The 17,328-nt window shown below is 37.1% G+C and overlaps 3 protein-coding genes across 3 annotated transcripts; all 3 read left to right on the plus strand.

The window, feature by feature from the left end:
* The first annotated feature begins 1,689 nt into the window (after positions 1 to 1,689).
* On the plus strand, positions 1,690 to 8,050 carry LOC107797523 (hexokinase-1). Its single transcript, NM_001325634.1, is given in 9 exon segments — positions 1,690 to 2,109; positions 3,824 to 3,974; positions 4,051 to 4,233; positions 5,286 to 5,360; positions 5,507 to 5,662; positions 5,753 to 5,851; positions 5,939 to 6,069; positions 6,600 to 6,681; positions 7,518 to 8,050. Coding segments are annotated over 9 exon segments (1,494 nt in total). The 5' UTR covers positions 1,690 to 1,837; the 3' UTR covers positions 7,863 to 8,050.
* A 2,919-nt stretch (positions 8,051 to 10,969) lies between these two features.
* LOC142179781 (uncharacterized) lies at positions 10,970 to 14,097 on the plus strand. The gene is made up of 6 exons (XM_075250655.1): positions 10,970 to 11,268; positions 11,365 to 11,596; positions 11,726 to 11,731; positions 11,854 to 12,246; positions 13,026 to 13,559; positions 13,681 to 14,097. Exons 1-6 carry the CDS (start codon positions 10,970 to 10,972, stop codon positions 14,095 to 14,097), a joined length of 1,881 nt encoding a protein of 626 aa, XP_075106756.1.
* Positions 14,098 to 14,133: 36 nt separating this feature from the next.
* On the plus strand, positions 14,134 to 14,886 carry LOC142179782 (secreted RxLR effector protein 161-like). Its single transcript, XM_075250656.1, has one exon. The coding sequence runs from the start codon at positions 14,134 to 14,136 to the stop codon at positions 14,884 to 14,886; it is 753 nt and encodes a 250-aa protein (XP_075106757.1).
* Positions 14,887 to 17,328: the final 2,442 nt, after the last annotated feature.

A 17,328-nucleotide genomic window follows, 5' to 3' on the forward strand; every position in this document is an offset into this window, starting at 1 on the left:
AATAACCGGCAGATGAATATCTATAATCTATGAATAATACATAAATAACTGTGTATAATCAGTATATAGTTTATTTATAGCGGTTAGAAAAAATTAAATAGTGAATTTAACTGGCTATTTGTGTAATATTATTTTATTTTTATTTATTTGGAATGAAAAGGAAACTAAGATAAAGTCAAAAGCAAATGTGATGCGATGATGCGAATATAGCATTGATAAAAGGATCAACGATTTACTAGTAAGAGTTTCATTCAAGTTGTGTGCAGTCAAAGTAAAAGGTCTAAAAGTCAAACCTCTTGCTTGGTAATGCGGTAGTAGTTTTGTCAAAATAATTGAGAGGCACTTTCGTTTCTAATACTGAAAAGTAAAGACAAAGAAAATGAGACTTTGATATTAAAATTTATGAACATAATTTCCTCTTTGATCAGCTGAGCTGGCCTAAGAAAAGGTCTCTAATTTGGTGTATCCCACTCATATTGCTTTAATAGGTGAACTCGAAAATCTGATTTAACTACACCTATTTCTACGCTTGTCTTCTAAATTTTGATAGTTGGAGACTTGGAGTAATAAATAAGACATATACATTTTTTGAGTGTTTTTTTTTTTTTTTATAATAGAAAAAGTATCAAGGATCAGTAGCACACAGTTGAAACTTGGTATTCAAATTAGTGTCAGTGCACTTAATTCACGTACTGTGTTCTTACCGCTAGATCAATCCTGAGTCATATTATGAGTGTATTATTATTATTAAAAAAAAAAAGAATGGCACAGTTAGTATAATTAATTTGTACACAGCTCAACCAAAACAAATTTCCAAAATATCAAAATTGGAGAGAAAAGACACGTGATACGATATTTCTTGCCTTGCCCAAAAGGTCGAAAAAAGGACGTTTTTGGCTGGTTGCTCCTACGTCGATATCAGACAAATATAAAATCTTGGTAAATATATTGGTTCAAATATGTAAATATGTTGTTCTCCACCAATATATGAGCAAATAATAGTAAGTGTGAAGAGATAATTTTGAAAGAGGCTAGCTGCTTTTACTTCTTTTGATTTCGGATGATTTTGGCTTAACTAGATGCGTGTTGGAGTCTAAATGCATCTTAAATCCTAATCAAAAAAACATAAATGCTAATAATTACTCACTCCGATCTAATTTAATTGATTTTTGGCTATTTTTTTGTTGTCCACAATATTTTATTTTTTCAGATATCAGAAAGAATTAATTTTTTTTTTTAAAGTTGTCAGTGGAGTAAAGAGCCTAAGAGTATTGTTATATTTTCAATGAATAAAGGTTAATATGATCAATTTTACTGTTAACTAATACTAATAATATAGAGTTATCTTGACTTTTAACTTTGCGTTATTACTTCAATTAACACTTAACTACTATCCAATTAGCTAATAACATATAATTATTTTTTTTTAAATTTACCATTCATCAACCAAACATCAAAAGATATATTTCAATAAAATTTCTTTTCCATCAGAAATGACTTCCCTAATTTTATCCATTAAATATTTTATTATTTATTATTCACTCTCAAAGGTAGATTAACAAAATCTTGCTAATAAATAGAGTAATAAAATTCATCTCATCCACTAATAAATTCCCCCCTTTTCTCGTTCGATTACTGAAGTCCTACCCCCCACCTACCCACCCAAAGGTTGTATGATCCGATCTCATTCATAACAAACACCCCTGTAATTTATTACTGTCCTTAAAAGTACAAAAATCCCCAGTCTTTTTGTTCATTTTGTATTTTTTTTTTCATTTGTTTCGGTGGACCAACTTTTAGCCAACCTCCAATTCCTCTGCCGTGACAAAAAGAAAGGATGAAGAAAGCGACGGTGGGAGCCGCCGTAATTGGCGCCGCTACGGTATGTGCAGTGGCGGCATTAATAGTGAACCACCGTATGCGCAAATCTAGCAAATGGGCACGTGCTATGGCTATTCTTCGTGAATTTGAGGAAAAGTGTGGGACCCCTGATGCTAAGCTCAAGCAAGTCGCTGATGCTATGACCGTCGAGATGCACGCTGGACTTGCCTCCGAAGGTGGTAGCAAGCTCAAGATGCTTATCACTTACGTCGATAATCTCCCCACCGGGTATGATTAGCGGTGATTATTTGTCGTTAATGATTCGTGGTATTAATTCAGTGGTTGGAATATTATTTTTTTGCTCTTTGAGTTGAAAATCTTTTTTTTTAATTTTTTTTTCTTTTAAATTGAAGCTTAGATTCCTTCAGCTTTTAGATTTGGTGACACTATAGATTTGGCTATCCTGTGTTGAACCTAATTGTCAAATGTACTGTTTCAGAGCGTTTTGCTCTAGCATGATCCCAGATTAAGTTGTAGGACTATATTCTTAGTCTCTACTTAATCGGGATATGATGAGGAGGGTGTGAAATGTATTAAAGATTCAGTCTTTTTATTTATGGCGGTGGTAATCCGGCCAGCTGGTGCTCACATAGGTACCTGCTACCCTCCACCAGCATAGGTACTAGTAACTCTACCCACCAATTCTTAAGGAGACGGTATTAGGATCGAGAATTCGGGTAGTGCAGAATTTAGCCAAACAATATTATAGTGACAATAACAAAGACAATGGAAGTTGATAACAACGATAATTAAATCATATAAAGAAGACACAAATTCAACGTGGTTCGGTGAAAGTGACCTACGTCCACAAGCGGGGAGGAGCAATTTCACTATACCAATAAGAGTACAAAAGAGAGTACAAAATTAGAGTAAACACTCTAATTAATCCCAAATACCCTAAGAGAATAACCTCACAAGATCATTCCAAAGAAAGGGTTCACTTAAGTGCTTCCCAACACTAACTCATACAAAATACTCTTAATAAAGGAGGAAAGTAAGAAACAAGAAATGAAGACTCAAGTCTTGTTGGTGTGATTAAAATGAACTAATGTCCTTTCCTTTTATAGGCAAAAAAGTCTTGGCCTCTTAGTTGTAAAAGAAAAGATACAACTTGTACAAATGATATCCACCACACAATGCAATATTTTTGGGTTCCAAAGAATATTGCCAACAAAGTCTACACTTTGCGAATATGCTTATGCTTATGCTTATGTGAGATGGATTCCATTAGCCAAAATATTGGCCATATTACAGATGGGAAGAAATGAGATCTGAATATGAGATTTCATGGTTCTCCTCCCACTTCATTGACCACTACGCCACACTCTTGGTGCAAGATTCAGTTTTTCTTATTGCTTGTTCTGTCTTATATGATAAGTACTGCGGAGTATATAGATATCATTTACTTGTAGTTGCATTATGGAATTCTAGGATACTTTTATTTTCTTAGTTTCTTCTGCTTTACATGTTCTCTGTGGTTTATTAAGCTATTCGTTGATGTAATATGTTGTCGAGAGAGATGTAAGCTGGCACATTGAGCATTTTTATTAGAAGCAGTTAACAAGATTTACCTGAATTTTTCTCCGGTATAAAAGTTACTCCTCAAATTCCCTGGACATACCCGAGTTGAATTTGACATACAGGGCAATGGGCATTATCATTGCAATTTGCAATATGAGGTCAAGTAAATTTCTTTGCAATGGTTGTGATGTGTGCTTTTGCAGCTATCATCTCTCTCATCAATGACTGTTTTAATATTCTTTTGAAACAGTAGCCAAAGTATACAGCCAAGTTGTGCTGTGCATAATACTTCTTCAAGTGATTTAACATGTTCTGTATAGTGACTGGTATAACATTTGATAAAACGAGGATATGCTAAATGTTTGTTTCATCAATACTTTTTTTTTGAGAAGTTTGTTTCATCAAAACTTTTTAAATTTAGTGATGAAGCTGGCGTCTTTTATGCGTTGGATCTTGGTGGAACAAATTTTCGAGTATTGCGAGTGCAACTTGGTGGAAAAGATGGTGGTATTGTTCATCAGGAATTTGCGGAGGCATCAATTCCTCCAAATTTGATGGTTGGGACTTCAGAAGTAAGTATTTTGACCTCTCAATTTTTAACCACATTCCTTTTGAGCTCTTATAGTTGACAACTTAACATGATTTCAGGCACTTTTTGATTATATTGCGGCAGAACTTGCAAAATTTGTCAACGAGGAAGGGGAAAAGTTTCAACAACCTCCTGGTAAGCAGAGAGAACTAGGTTTCACCTTCTCATTCCCGGTAATGCAGACTTCAATCAACTCTGGGACTATTATGAGGTGGACAAAGGGCTTCTCCATTGATGATGCGGTATCCATTGCCATCACTACTTTGCATTTCCTGTTTATCACAGTTCCTTGTAGAGTCAATATATCCATATTAACCTTTAGTGATTCGTGCCATGCTTTTTTCTAGCCATCCACTCTCTGCAGCTTGGTTGTGTTCTTTCCAATTTAGTTTCAGTATTTCTACTAGTTCTGAAGATAAGATAAAATGAATGGTTTTCCCTACTGATTTACTTTTCAAATTATGTGTTAGGTTTAGACGCTAAGATATGATTGGCCTGAAAGAAAACTTTGATACTACAAATTTTAAGATTTCTTCCCCCATTTATGGAAGCAGTGTTATTAAAGGCACGGATAAGCGCTAAATGTTGGGTGCAATGAAAGTTTGGCCCTTTCCTTGCTTAGACGGCTTCAATGGGAGCACTATTAAATGTAGTATGAAAAAGCTAGTCACTAAATCTAGATGAGAAACTTAAGATTGCATCTTTCCATCTGAATCAGAAACTTCAAAACAGTATATTTTTGTTCAGTTGATGTTTCACTTAACTGGAAATTCCAGTTCCATAACATTTCCTTTGTGTTCATTGTTATTTTTTCTTTTGTGTGTATAAGTGTGTGCGTGTGTCTATAAATACATAGATACACACACACACATTGCTAAACCGGGCACTTAAAATGCCCGTTGCGCATAAAGTTCCAACAGATCTTGGTGCTTTTCTATGATTTTAGCTTTTGACAATACTAAATGGAAGAGCGAGTATAGTTTTCTTGTTCTATATATTCTCTATTCAAAGATTAAGTCCCTCATTTGGTTAGTGGATATAATCAACAAGTGCCGCATCAAATATGCTTCCACTGGATATATTATACTCCTGCTATAGACAACAACATATAACTTAATGTCAAATGAATGGTACTCAATTGTTTCCAATACAAAAGGAGTAGAATCATCATGTAAGTTGCAGCAGTTTATGTTAAAATTAACAACCATTATGAAACCTGATAATTATATGCTGAGAAAAAGTATTAGATTTAACAAACTGCAGAGCTAAGCTTATGGTAATTGCATGGACATAGGTTGGCCAAGATGTTGTTGGAGAACTCGCAAAAGCTATGAAAAGAAAAGGAGTTGATATGCGGGTCTCAGCTTTGGTGAGTTTATCTGGTGCCACGGAGGAATATTATTCTATTTAAATTGTGTGTGAGGAAAAAAGATTTTGATAGTACTTCTTATCAGAAAAGCATGTTAGTGCTGCTTAGTTGTAAAGTATTGATTTTGACTTATGTTTTAATGGAAGGTGAATGATACTGTTGGGACGTTGGCTGGTGGTAAATATACACACAACGACGTAGCTGTTGCTGTTATCTTAGGTACAGGGACCAATGCAGCCTATGTGGAACGGGTGCAGGCGATTCCAAAGTGGCATGGTCCTGTGCCAAAATCTGGTGAAATGGTTAGGATCTGTTCAGTGACTATTGATCTTCTTTTCTCTCCGATACTGCAGCAGGAATAGTTGCTAAATGCATCCTGTGTTTCTTTCTAGGTTATCAACATGGAATGGGGTAATTTTAGGTCATCCCATCTTCCCTTGACACAGTATGATCATGCGTTGGATACTAATAGTTTGAATCCTGGTGATCAGGTGATTGTTTGTCTGCTCTTATAACTTGTAGTTTTATGTTGCGATTAATTAGATGTATCTGAAGTATATTTCTGTTCATCCTAACAGATATTTGAGAAGATGACTTCTGGCATGTACTTGGGAGAAATTTTACGCAGAGTTCTACTCAGGGTGGCCGAAGAAGCTGGCATTTTTGGTGATGAGGTCCCTCCAAAGCTCAAGAGTCCATTTGTATTGAGGTACTTCTTTGTAGCTTCAGAATTGTCGGTTAATTATCCTCTAATGCAAATTGCATTATTAAATACCTAAAGAGCTGATCTTCACTAGTTCTCTTGGTAAATTATAACATGACTTGTGCTTCGTAGTATTCATTTCCTTCATGCTTAAGGAGCTTATCACTCCTTTCTTGGCTTTTCGAAGTTCCCTAGAGGCTGTACAGAGCACAAGGGCTATATTTAGTGCTAGCTTGGGAAATCCTTTTTCACCTATAATGGACTGATGTGTTGGAACTTGTAATTTGATTGTAATTAGATAAAAGCCTTGCAAGTCAATGTCACTTACTCTCTACAACATGTCTGGATACTAATGAGTAAGGTGGGTGAAATATGCCAGAGCTAAGACCGATTTAGAAATCCTTCAGTTAACTTTAGTTTCTAATTCACTTGCTTCTCATGCCTTTCTAGTTTCCTTGAATCCTTGAAAGCGTCTGTTGTGTTTGTTTGTGCACATACAAACAGCTCCAGTGATAAAAATGTAAAACAATATGCAGGACACCTGATATGTCTGCGATGCATCATGACGCATCCTCTGATCTGAGAGTGGTTGGTGACAAGCTGAAGGATATTTTAGAGGTAAATATTATTGCTATTCAACTCTTACTTAAATTAAAACAAAGTTGCCTTTCATTAGTTTATATTTACCCATTCATGAAAAATACAGTGTAAAACAAATTGGCACTTTTGTGTTTCCTATTGCTCAGGGGTATGGAATATACTATTATTTTGCCTTGTAGAATAACTCTCAGGAGAACTATACCACCTCTTCTGTCATTCGCATTGGAACAAAGGCTGAAAAGATTTGAATAATGGATAGATTTTCTTTGCTGTGAGAAAAAAACAGAAGTATCAGATAGTGATGAATCAAATGGAAACTTTTCTTTGCGGTAATTGCCTAGGAGTTCTAGCCTCTAAGATAGCGCCAACCTACAAATTGATATATGTTTAGAACAAAATTATCTGACAAAAGTGCTTTGTCGTAAAAAATCAATAACAACTGAACTAACTTTTAAAGCACCCAACTTAAAGCTTTCGGAAGAAAATAATCTCCATTATAATTAGTATATTTGGAAAAAAATATGTTTGATACATTCTTTTGTATAGGTTATCTTTTAAGCTCTGAACAAAAATGAAGAGGAAAAAACTCTCGCGCAAGATGGAAAGAAAGAACATTTGAAGGTTTAAGATAGCTTTCTTGAATTGTTATAATATTTCCTGATTCAAAATCCGTAAGATCATAGAATTATCCACACAACGGATTTTTTTCTTGGGATATGGAAAAAGAGATTTGAGATCTATTGATATTTGTTCTCCATCAACGAATACTTTAAATTTTGCTATAACTTTTACTTGATCATATATTTTCATATCACCAAACATGAATTCACACTTTTCTTTATTCTGTCATTTAGATATCTAATACCTCCTTGAAGACAAGGAGATTAGTCATTGAGCTGTGCAACATCGTTGCGACACGTGGGGCAAGGCTTGCAGCTGCGGGTGTATTGGGCATCTTGAAAAAGATGGGAAGGGATACTCCTCGGCAAGGTGGTCTAGAGAAGACGGTTGTAGCCATGGATGGCGGATTGTACGAGCACTATACAGAATACAGGACGTGCTTAGAGAACACTTTGAAGGAATTGCTTGGAGATGAATTGGCGACAAGCATTGTTTTCGAGCACTCCAATGATGGTTCTGGCATTGGTGCAGCTCTTCTTGCTGCCTCTAACTCAATGTACCTTGAAGATAAGTCCTAGGAGTGATCAAATCCCTTTCTTGCTAGAGGAAACCACCTTTTACTCTTTATATTTTGCTCTCGAGCATTTTTTTTCAATTTTTCTTCGGATTATACCATCAAGTATATTTAATAAATTTTCCCAGTACCTTTTTATCTCTAGGAAATTTTTCCTAGAAATGCCTATACATCATCTAGCATGCCTTTTTTTAGTCGCTTTCAGCACTGTTGGTTCTCTCTTTAATCTCTTTTTCATTTACTATTGAAATCAAATTCAAAGGCAATAAATTAGGGGAATTACAGAGAAAGTCGGTTAGTAGGCATGCCTGTTTAGCCTGCCGTGGATAAAATGGTCGTTCTGTCCTTTTCATTTCCAGGCATCAGCATTTTTTTACTATTTGCTCTCAAGTACCTGTAATAGCTATGGGATTTTCCAAATGAACACATGGAGTGACAGCAAAAGCAAAATCTTTATTGATGTTAATTTGTTGTTGTTATATAAAACAGCGGCTCAATTGTCCAAATTAGAGTAATTGGTCGTTTTGATCAAAGATTTGCTCTAGTGTCAGATCTCAAGTGAAGAAGTTAGGTTCTAGATTAAACTGAAATTTTCTCCCTGTTGAGTATTGATGTTTTGATGATTAACAAAGTATGACTAACTGCTCAAAGAACCAGGTTCTTAATGTAGCTGCTTAACTGTTGTGAAGAACCAGCTTCACAGGTTAAAGGATCAGCTCCTCGTGATTGATACTTGTATGTATGTACAAGACACTAACTTTATGTCAAAGTTACCCAGGTCCGAGTTTGGTGGAAGATGGCTGCTATAAGTGATAAGGGTCATTGCTCAAGAAGATACGGATAATTCAGTCAGAGACAAAGTCCCAAAGCTTGTGATATCCTTGGAATACTAGGAGTCCTATCAAAGAGGAAGCTTACTATGAATAGGACTTCTAGAAGATCTCAAGTGGTATTTTAAATAGGATTGATTTTGGACTTCTGAACTATCCTTTTACACATCAACTAAAGTGTCATAAGTTATTTTTACTTGTGTTGAGTACTTGCTTTGTATTCTTCCGAGTCAGACCAATGAATGTGTTTTAGGAAATTGAGTTGTAATCAAACGTCATAAACAATTAGTGAGTTGAAGTGAGTATTTTGCTTTACAAGTTAGAGTAACTTGTGAATCAAATAGAAGTAGTAGGAGTACTCGAGATTATTGAATTATAGTCTTGTAATTGATACATTTTGGCTCATTGTTCTAGTAGAGTTGGAGTTGAAAATCCTACGTGGTAGTCGTGGTTTTTGCACCTTTTGAGCTGGGTGATTTTCTACGTAAAATCGATGTGTTCATTTTATTGCTTATTTACTTTATGCCTAAAAACACGGTAAAGAATCAAGTTCTTTAGTAATCCATACGGGCACTCAAATTAACAATTGGTATTAGAGCATGTTCTCTCATTTACACAGCTAACACCTAGAGAGATCTTGGAAGAAAGATGAGTGCTCCACCTGGAATTAATAAAGGTCAATCAACCACCAGACCACCCCTATTCAATGAAAAATATTACAGTTGGTGGAAAGCAAGAATGGAAGATTTCTTGACAGCTGAAGACTATGAACTATGGACCACATAGTTAACCAAGGTCCATTGATTCCTACTAAACAAAATGCACAAAGTGAAACAGTTCCTAAGGACCCCTCTGAATTTGTGGCAGCAAATTTCAGAATAATGGAGAAGAATGCAAAGGCTAAGAAAATCCTTATTTGTGGACTTGGTCCTGATGAGTACAATAGAATTTATGTGGGCTCTAATGCGAAGCATATATGGGATGCACTCCAAACTGCTCATGAAGGAACAAATCAAGTAAAGAGATCAAGGATTGAACTACTCGTGAGAAACTATGAACTTTTCTCCATGAAGGAGTCTGAGCCCATCCAGGATATGATGACTAGGTTCACTATAATAACCAATGAACTGAAATCACTTAGAAAGGTGTTTACCTCATAAGAGTTGGTTAGCAAAGTTCTAAGAATCCTTCCAGCTTCATGGGAATCAGAAGTCACTGCAATCCACGAAGCCAAGGAATTGGATAAAATCTCACTTGATGAGTTAGTTGGAAACTTAAAAACTCATGAAATGAGAGAGATAGAACTGTGCAAAGAAGAACCAAAGAAGGATAAGGCCTTGGTTCTTAAAGCATCTGAGGATGATGAATCTGACTATGATTATCCTAATCTAACAATGTTTGCCAAGTTCAAGAGGTTCATGAAGAATTCCAAAAGTGCATCCAAGAGAGAGAGACCAGTAGTAAGCACAAGCAGATCGACAAAGCTAACTATAATGGGTGTTACAAGTGTGGCAAGCTAGATCACATGGTAAAGAACTACCCAATGTGGAAAATCAAGCGGAGCAAAGAACGAGCTGAAATGGAGAAATGGGAGAAGATGAGAGAAAAAGGTTCCAACAAAGGAAAAATCCTAGGCAAGGGATTTACTGAAGCAATGAAACAGGCATTCTTGGTAACATATGAGGATAGTGGGAGTGATCAAAAGGAAGAAAAGGAGGATGAGGCTATAAGTCTCTATGTTGTGATTGATGAACACCAAGCTTTGAAGACAGAACCCCCAGTACAACTTGGAATGCACATTGGGAGACCTACTTTGTTTGATGAACACCACTATGATGAATGGAAGCTACGTAAGGAAACATTTCTTCAGGCTACTAACTTTGACCTATGGATAATTGTCAGTCATAGACCAATTCTCCCAACCAAATTGGATGGTGAAGGTAACAAGTGCAACAAAAGAGAAGAGGAATATGATGAGGAATATCGTCAACTAGTTCAGAAAAATGCTAAAGCAAAGGACTTGCTCTACAGAAGTCTGTCTAGAAACACTCTCCTCAGAGTGTCCTCTTGTATCTCTGCTCATGATATATGGAGAACCTTAGAAACTGACTTTGAAAGTGAAAACATCAAAGTGGATCTGATGGCGATTAGAGAATCAAAACTTGAGGAAGAAGTGATAGGAATGATGATCATGAGTGATTCAGAAACTGAAGATGAGGCAAACTAGGTAAGTATATCTGACTTGAAAGAAAATATTCATGTTATATCCAAAAAGCAACTGATGGCCATAATTGTGACCTTAATGAATGAAATGGATAAAATGAGTAATGGAAATGATCAGCTAATGAGCAACCTTTCTTGTGTCAAACTTGATATCAAAGAGCTTGAATCTGATAAAGCTAGTTTAGAGAAACAGGTCAAAGACCTTAAGAACCAGGTTCTTGAACTTACTTCTGAGAATGAGAAGTCTCTTGATACACATTGCAAAGGAAAAATGAGTGATCTGCAGGATAAGCTTGAAAAGGAATTAAAAATTACTAATGATAATCTTTGTGATGCTGAATGTAGAAATAAAGTCCTGTATGAAAACCTAGAAAAGACTAATTATGAACTCTTTAGACTAAGCAAATAACATAGTTCTTCTGATGCCTTGAATTGGCTGAATGAAAATTGTAGCTCTAACAAATCTGGAATTGACTACAGAAAACCTGTCCCTAAGTTTGACCCGAAGTATGTAGGAATTTCTGATAATGACATGTGCACTCATTGTGGAAGAGTAGTACACTTTAGAGATACTTGCCCTGCCTTAATTTATGCTCAGTTTAGAAACACCTTTGGCATTGCTAAAAATGTGAAGAAGGAAGAGGATCCAAAGGTTAATCCTCATGTCCATACTAAATGGATTAAGGTTAACAAGAAAATATCTTCTAATTCTCTCCCCTTCTGGGCAAGAAGGGATCTGATTCATCCTTTTTCCAACAAAAAGGGACCCAAGCTAGTCTGGTTTCCCAAAACTAACTTGTGAATTTTGGTGCAGGATAAGGTGAGAGGAACCAATCAGGACTGGTATCTAGACAGTGGATGCTCAAGACATATGATTGGAGAAAAGAAAAACATCCTCTCACTGACAGCCTTCCAAAGAGGGAGTGTGTCATTTGAAAATAGGAAAAGGGCCAGATAACAGGTATTGGCAAGGATGGTAAGTCACTCTCTCATGCTATAGAAGATGTGTATTACGTGGTAGGTCTTAAACGCAATCTTCTTAGCATCTCTCAAATGTGCGACAAAGGAAATGAGGTAAAATTCAATTCCAAAATCTGCATTGTCACTAAGCTTGATACTGATGAAATTGTGCTAAAGGATAAGAGACATAACAATGCTTACAAGATATCGAGTATGTCACTTCCCCAAAGTGAGCACACATGTTTGAGTGTAGTGGAAGATGATCCACTATTATGGCATAGAAGACTGGGACATGCCAGTCTCTCTCACCTCAATAAGTTGGCAGCAAAGGACTTGGTCCTTGGGCTACCTAAAGTTGAGTTCACCTATGACAAGGTATGTGATGTCTGTGTTAGAGGGAAACATGTTAGGTCAAAAATCTAAGAAGTTTGTAAGTACTTCTAAACCTCTAGAACTCCTTCACGTGGATCTATGTGGACCAATGAGAATAAGGAGCATAGGAGGTAAGAGGTGTGTGTTTGTGATTGTTGATGACTTCTCCAGGTATACCTGGACTCTATTTTTAGTATCCAAAGATGAAACATTGATGTTTTCTGTGTATTTGTCAGAATGATTCAATAAAAGCTAAGATGTAATGTTTTAAGTATAAGAACTGACCATGGAACTGAATTTGAAAATACAATTCCTTGAGTTTTGTGGATCACATGGCATTGATCATAATTTCTCTGCACCTAGAACTCCACAACAAAATGGGGTTGTAGAAAGAAAGAATAGATACTTAGAAGACATGGGGAGGACCATGTTGATTGCCTATGGACTGCCTAAGAATTTCTGGGCTGAGGCAATCAATACAGCTTGCTATCTACTAAATAGATGCATGGTCAAACCCATTCTTGAGAAAACTCCTTTTGAGTTACTTCGAGGAAGAAAACCCAACATCACTCACTTGAGAGCCTTTGGGTGCAATATTTTGTGCATAATAATGGGAAAGAAGCTCTAGGTAATTTTGATGACAGAAGTGATAAGGGAATTTTCTTGGGTTACTCTCCACATAGTAAGGCCTATAAGGTTTTTAATAAAAGTACTATGTGTGTGGAAGAAATATTCATGTTATTTTTGATAAATCTAACAATTTGGGTGAGAAAGGTCTGCAGGATGAAGATTATGACATAGGATTCACCGGTGATGGAGATACAAAGGAATATGATGAAGATGGATCTGAAAACCGCAAGGAAATTGACAGTGATCATGAGGAACCAGAAGAAGAAATAACTACTCTAACTGATGATCAGACTAATGAAGTCACACATATTGAACCTGAGCTTTTAGGTCACTCCTCGGGTGAATCTTCTCTAGGTATACAGATCAGACCACAGAAGCATCAAAGCTCACATCCTCTTGAGAATATCAACTCTGATCCAAATGCAAGGGTGCAAACCAGGTCTTCTCTAAGAAATCTATGTGTACTCACAGCATTCCTCTCGCAGGTTGAACCTAAGACCATCACAGAAGCACTAAAGGATCCAAACTGGATCATAGCCATGCAAGAGGAGCTAAATCAATTTGAGAGAAGCAAGGTCTGGCACCTGGTACAGAAACCCAAGAACAGAACTGTCATAGGTACCAAATGGGTATTCAGAAACAAGTTGGATAAACAAGGAAATATCACAAAGAACAAGGTTACACTGGTAATTCAGGGATACAATTAAGAGGAGGGCATTGACTATGATGAGACATTTGCACCTGTAGCTAAAATGGAGGCTATAAGGATGCTGATTTGCTGCCCACATGGAGTTCACTTTATACCAGATGGATGTAAAGAGTGCCTTTTTGAATGGTTACCTGGAGGATGAAGTGTTTGTCAAACAACCTCCTAGATTTGAAAGTGAAGTATTTTCTTACTATGTGTTCAAACTGGATAAAGCTCTTTATGGATTGAAACAGGCTCCAAGAGCTTGGTATGAAAGGCTCTCAAAATTCCTCTTAGCCAACAACTTTGTAAGAGGAAAGGTGGACAATACTCTATTTCTGAGGAGCAGAGGGAAGAATATTCTGATTGTGCAAGTGTATGTGGATGACATTATCTTTGGGGTTACCAATAAAGCAATGTGCAAGGAATTTACTGAGATGATGGGAAATGAGTTTGAAATGAGCATGATGGGTGAATTGAACTTCTTTCTGGGGCTGCAAATCAAACAAACACCTACTAGAACCATGATACATTAGCAAAAATATATCAAAGAACTACTGAATAAGTTCAACATGGATTCCTCTAAGTCCATTGACACACCCATTGCAATTGCAACAAAACTGGACGTTGATGAAGAAGGGAAAAATGTGGAGCAGAAACTATATAGAGGAATGATTGGGTCACTATTGTACCTAACGGCAAGCAGGTCTGATATAGTGTTTAGTGTGGGATTATGTGTAAGATTTCAGGCAAACCCTAAGGAATCTCACCTGAAGGCTGTCAAAATGATACTAAGTTATCTTAAGGGGACCCCTGACCTCTGTCTATGGTATCCCAAAGGGTATAGCTTTGATCTAGTTAGTTATGCTGATGCTGACTATGCAGGTTTTCGTGTTGACAGGAAAAGCACTTCAGGAACAACTCATTTTCTAGGTTCTTGTCTGGTGTCTTGGGGAACCAAGAAGCAAAGCTCAGTGGCCTTGTCTACAACTGAGACTGAATATGTGGCAGCAGCATCCTGCTGTGCTCAGTTACTCTGGATAATACAACAGTTAAGGGACTATGGTATATTTGTTGATTGTGTTCCCATTTTCTGTGATAACACCAGTGCCATAAACATTGCTAAAAATCTATGTCAACACAAGAGAACCCAACAAATTGACATTAGAAATCACTTTCTTAGAGACAATGTTGAAAAGGGGAATATATCAATTAATTTTTGTAAAACTAAAGATCAAATTGCTGATATTTTTACTAAAGCTCTCAGTAGGGATCACTTTGAAAAGAATATACTAGAACTAGGTCTAATCAACTCCTCCCACTAAGTTGACTCCCAGTAATTGGATAGAAAAGGCTTAACAAGATGTAGATAATTAAGTACAATGTATTTGATTCAGCTTTGTACTTGTATTAAGCTCACACACTTGCTATGATAATCTGGCTGATAATTGTGTTGCATGATACTAAAATGAAGTGTTGGGGCTTTATTCCAGAATCGAATAAGGGGTTAGAAAGGAGTTGGTTCTTTGACTCAGGTATGTGCCATACTGTCTTAAATCACTAGGACTTCATATTCTAAAATTATTGCTATACTCAGACTTTTAATTCCGTTGGCATCAATTCTAATCATCTTCTAGTCAAAGAGTAAGGGGAATCCATGTGCAATTAGAGATCAATTATTTCTGAAAACCTTCCAGTTAAAGTAACCGTTATAAGAGTCCCGTTAAAACTCAAATTTAGTCATCTTCTCTCTTCCAGTAAAATCAGGAGTAACGCCTTTAAAAGGCTCTTATGATCAGCTTCTCTAACCTCATTGTTTCTCTCAAACTCTAAGAAAAATTCGAAATCAATTATCAAAAATTAATTCTTTCTTTCTCTTCTTCGAGTCTCTCATCTAATCACCATGCCTAAAGCCAGTCAAACACCCTTTAAAATGAAATCATCAACCAAGGCTAAAGCAAAACCCAAAATCTTGAAGCCCAAATCGAAGAAAAATGAAAAGCCTTCAAGAGAACCCACACCTGCTCCTTCTCCTTTGATATCCTCCCCTATTCCCACTGCTCTTGTTCCTCTCATTCCTACCTCCATTGTACCCCCTCCTTCAAAAGAAACTAGCCATGCACCTGAGCTTCCTACGAAAACTACCTTTAAGTCAGCAAAGGTCAAAACAACTTCAAGAAAATCTGTCAAGAAAGTGCCTGAGGCTACTACGCAGGGTGACACTGGAGTCAAGGAATCTATGATTCATGGGGAATAAGGTTTAGGCACTACTGATCAGGTACCACATCCTACTTCCAAGTTAGATGTTTTGGTTTCTGCCATAGATGTTGCACCCCTAGATACTCTTCCACTCATGAGTGAGAAGTCACCAGTGGAGAAATCCACAATAGAAGAGAGTGCAGGGGATCTGGAAATAAGGTAGATACAATGGTTGTGGAGCCTGTGGTTGAGGAGGAAGGACGTAAATAACCAGTGCAAAAGGAGGCTTCTGATGACCTTGATTTTAGTTGGACTGAGGGTGAGGAAGGTGGAAAATAAGAAAAAACTATGAATAGTCATGAGGAACATGGTGCTCAAAACATACCCAAATAAGAAGAAAAGAGTGAGAATGAGGGAGTATCTGGAGATGAGAAGGAGAGTGATACAGAGGATAAGACAGTTGAACAGGCTAATGATTATGCAGAAGAAGAAAATCAGGTAAAGAATAGGAGGTTTCTAAAAGTAAGGGTGAGGATCAGGAAGAGATGAGTGAGAGTGGAGGAGGTAATGACGAAAGTGAGGAAGAAGAGGGGAATGTGAGTAAGGAATCTGAAGGTTCTATGATAACTGAAAACACTGTCATAGCCCTTTCAGAAGAGGGGAAGGAGCTAAGGATAATAGTGATTGCCTGGTGCTAATTTTCATAACACACACTGCTTTACACTTCTTCTTGTAATCGTTTTTTATTCCAGGATCAGCATGTCGAACTCTCAAGCAGTACCCATACACATCGATAATGGTCTTGGTTTTCATGGCAAAAAGGACAATGTAGCCACCCCAGGAAACGAAGTGCCTCCAGTTGATGTCGAGGGAGTACCAATTTTAGACCCCATCGACGTCAGTTTCCATGTTGCCTTGAATGCAAATCTGGGCGTTGACCCCGAAAATAGCATCCGCAGAGACGTTCGATCAGTCGGTCAGAACGCACAGGGCGGCGAAGAAGGCAGAATCATCCTTCGAATAATATTCGAAATGATGCAGGCTCAACAAGTTGCAATAGCACAACTTTAAAATCAGAACCATGTACCGAGTAGGGTCGAACCCGAGCCATCACAGGGCCGAACTAGTGCCGGGGAGGTCAAATGTGAATGTGTCAGGAACCGACCCTGCTATCTTGAATATACTCAGTTGGTTCGAGGGCGACCTAGCACGAGGGACAAAGTTGCGCGTTACATTGGTTTGCTTCATTTTACAGTTAATTTCTAACTTCAATTCTTATATTTCTCAGTTTGTTCCAAGTTAAATCACATATCCTTAAAACCACTTACAAATTTAATTGCTATCTGATTTTAAGGATAAATAATTTGGCGCCCACTGTGGGGATAAAGATAATAGTGATTGTCTGGTGTTAATTTTCATAACACACACTGCTTTACACTTGTTCTTGTAAGTGTTTTTGATTCCAGGATCAGCATTTCAAACTCTCAAGCAGTACCCACACACATCGATAATGGTCTTGGTTTTCATGGCGAAAATGACAACGTAGCCGCCCCGGGAAACGAAGTACC

Source organism: Nicotiana tabacum, chromosome 4 (genome assembly GCF_000715075.1).
Source record: "Nicotiana tabacum cultivar K326 chromosome 4, ASM71507v2, whole genome shotgun sequence".
Lineage (NCBI taxonomy): Eukaryota > Viridiplantae > Streptophyta > Magnoliopsida > Solanales > Solanaceae > Nicotiana > Nicotiana tabacum.

Excerpts from the sequence above, each read along its gene's own strand:
- LOC142179781 (XM_075250655.1), top strand. The coding sequence starts at position 10,970 with ATGGCCATAATTGTGACCTTAATGAATGAAATGGATAAAATGAGTAAT. Across the intron at positions 12,247-13,025 it reads TTGAGTTCACCTATGACAAG|GATGAAGATTATGACATAGG; the intron begins GTATGTGATGTC and ends AAAGGTCTGCAG. Across the intron at positions 13,560-13,680 it reads CAAAGAACAAGGTTACACTG|ATGGATGTAAAGAGTGCCTT; the intron begins GTAATTCAGGGA and ends ACTTTATACCAG.
- LOC142179782 (XM_075250656.1), top strand. The coding sequence starts at position 14,134 with ATGGATTCCTCTAAGTCCATTGACACACCCATTGCAATTGCAACAAAA.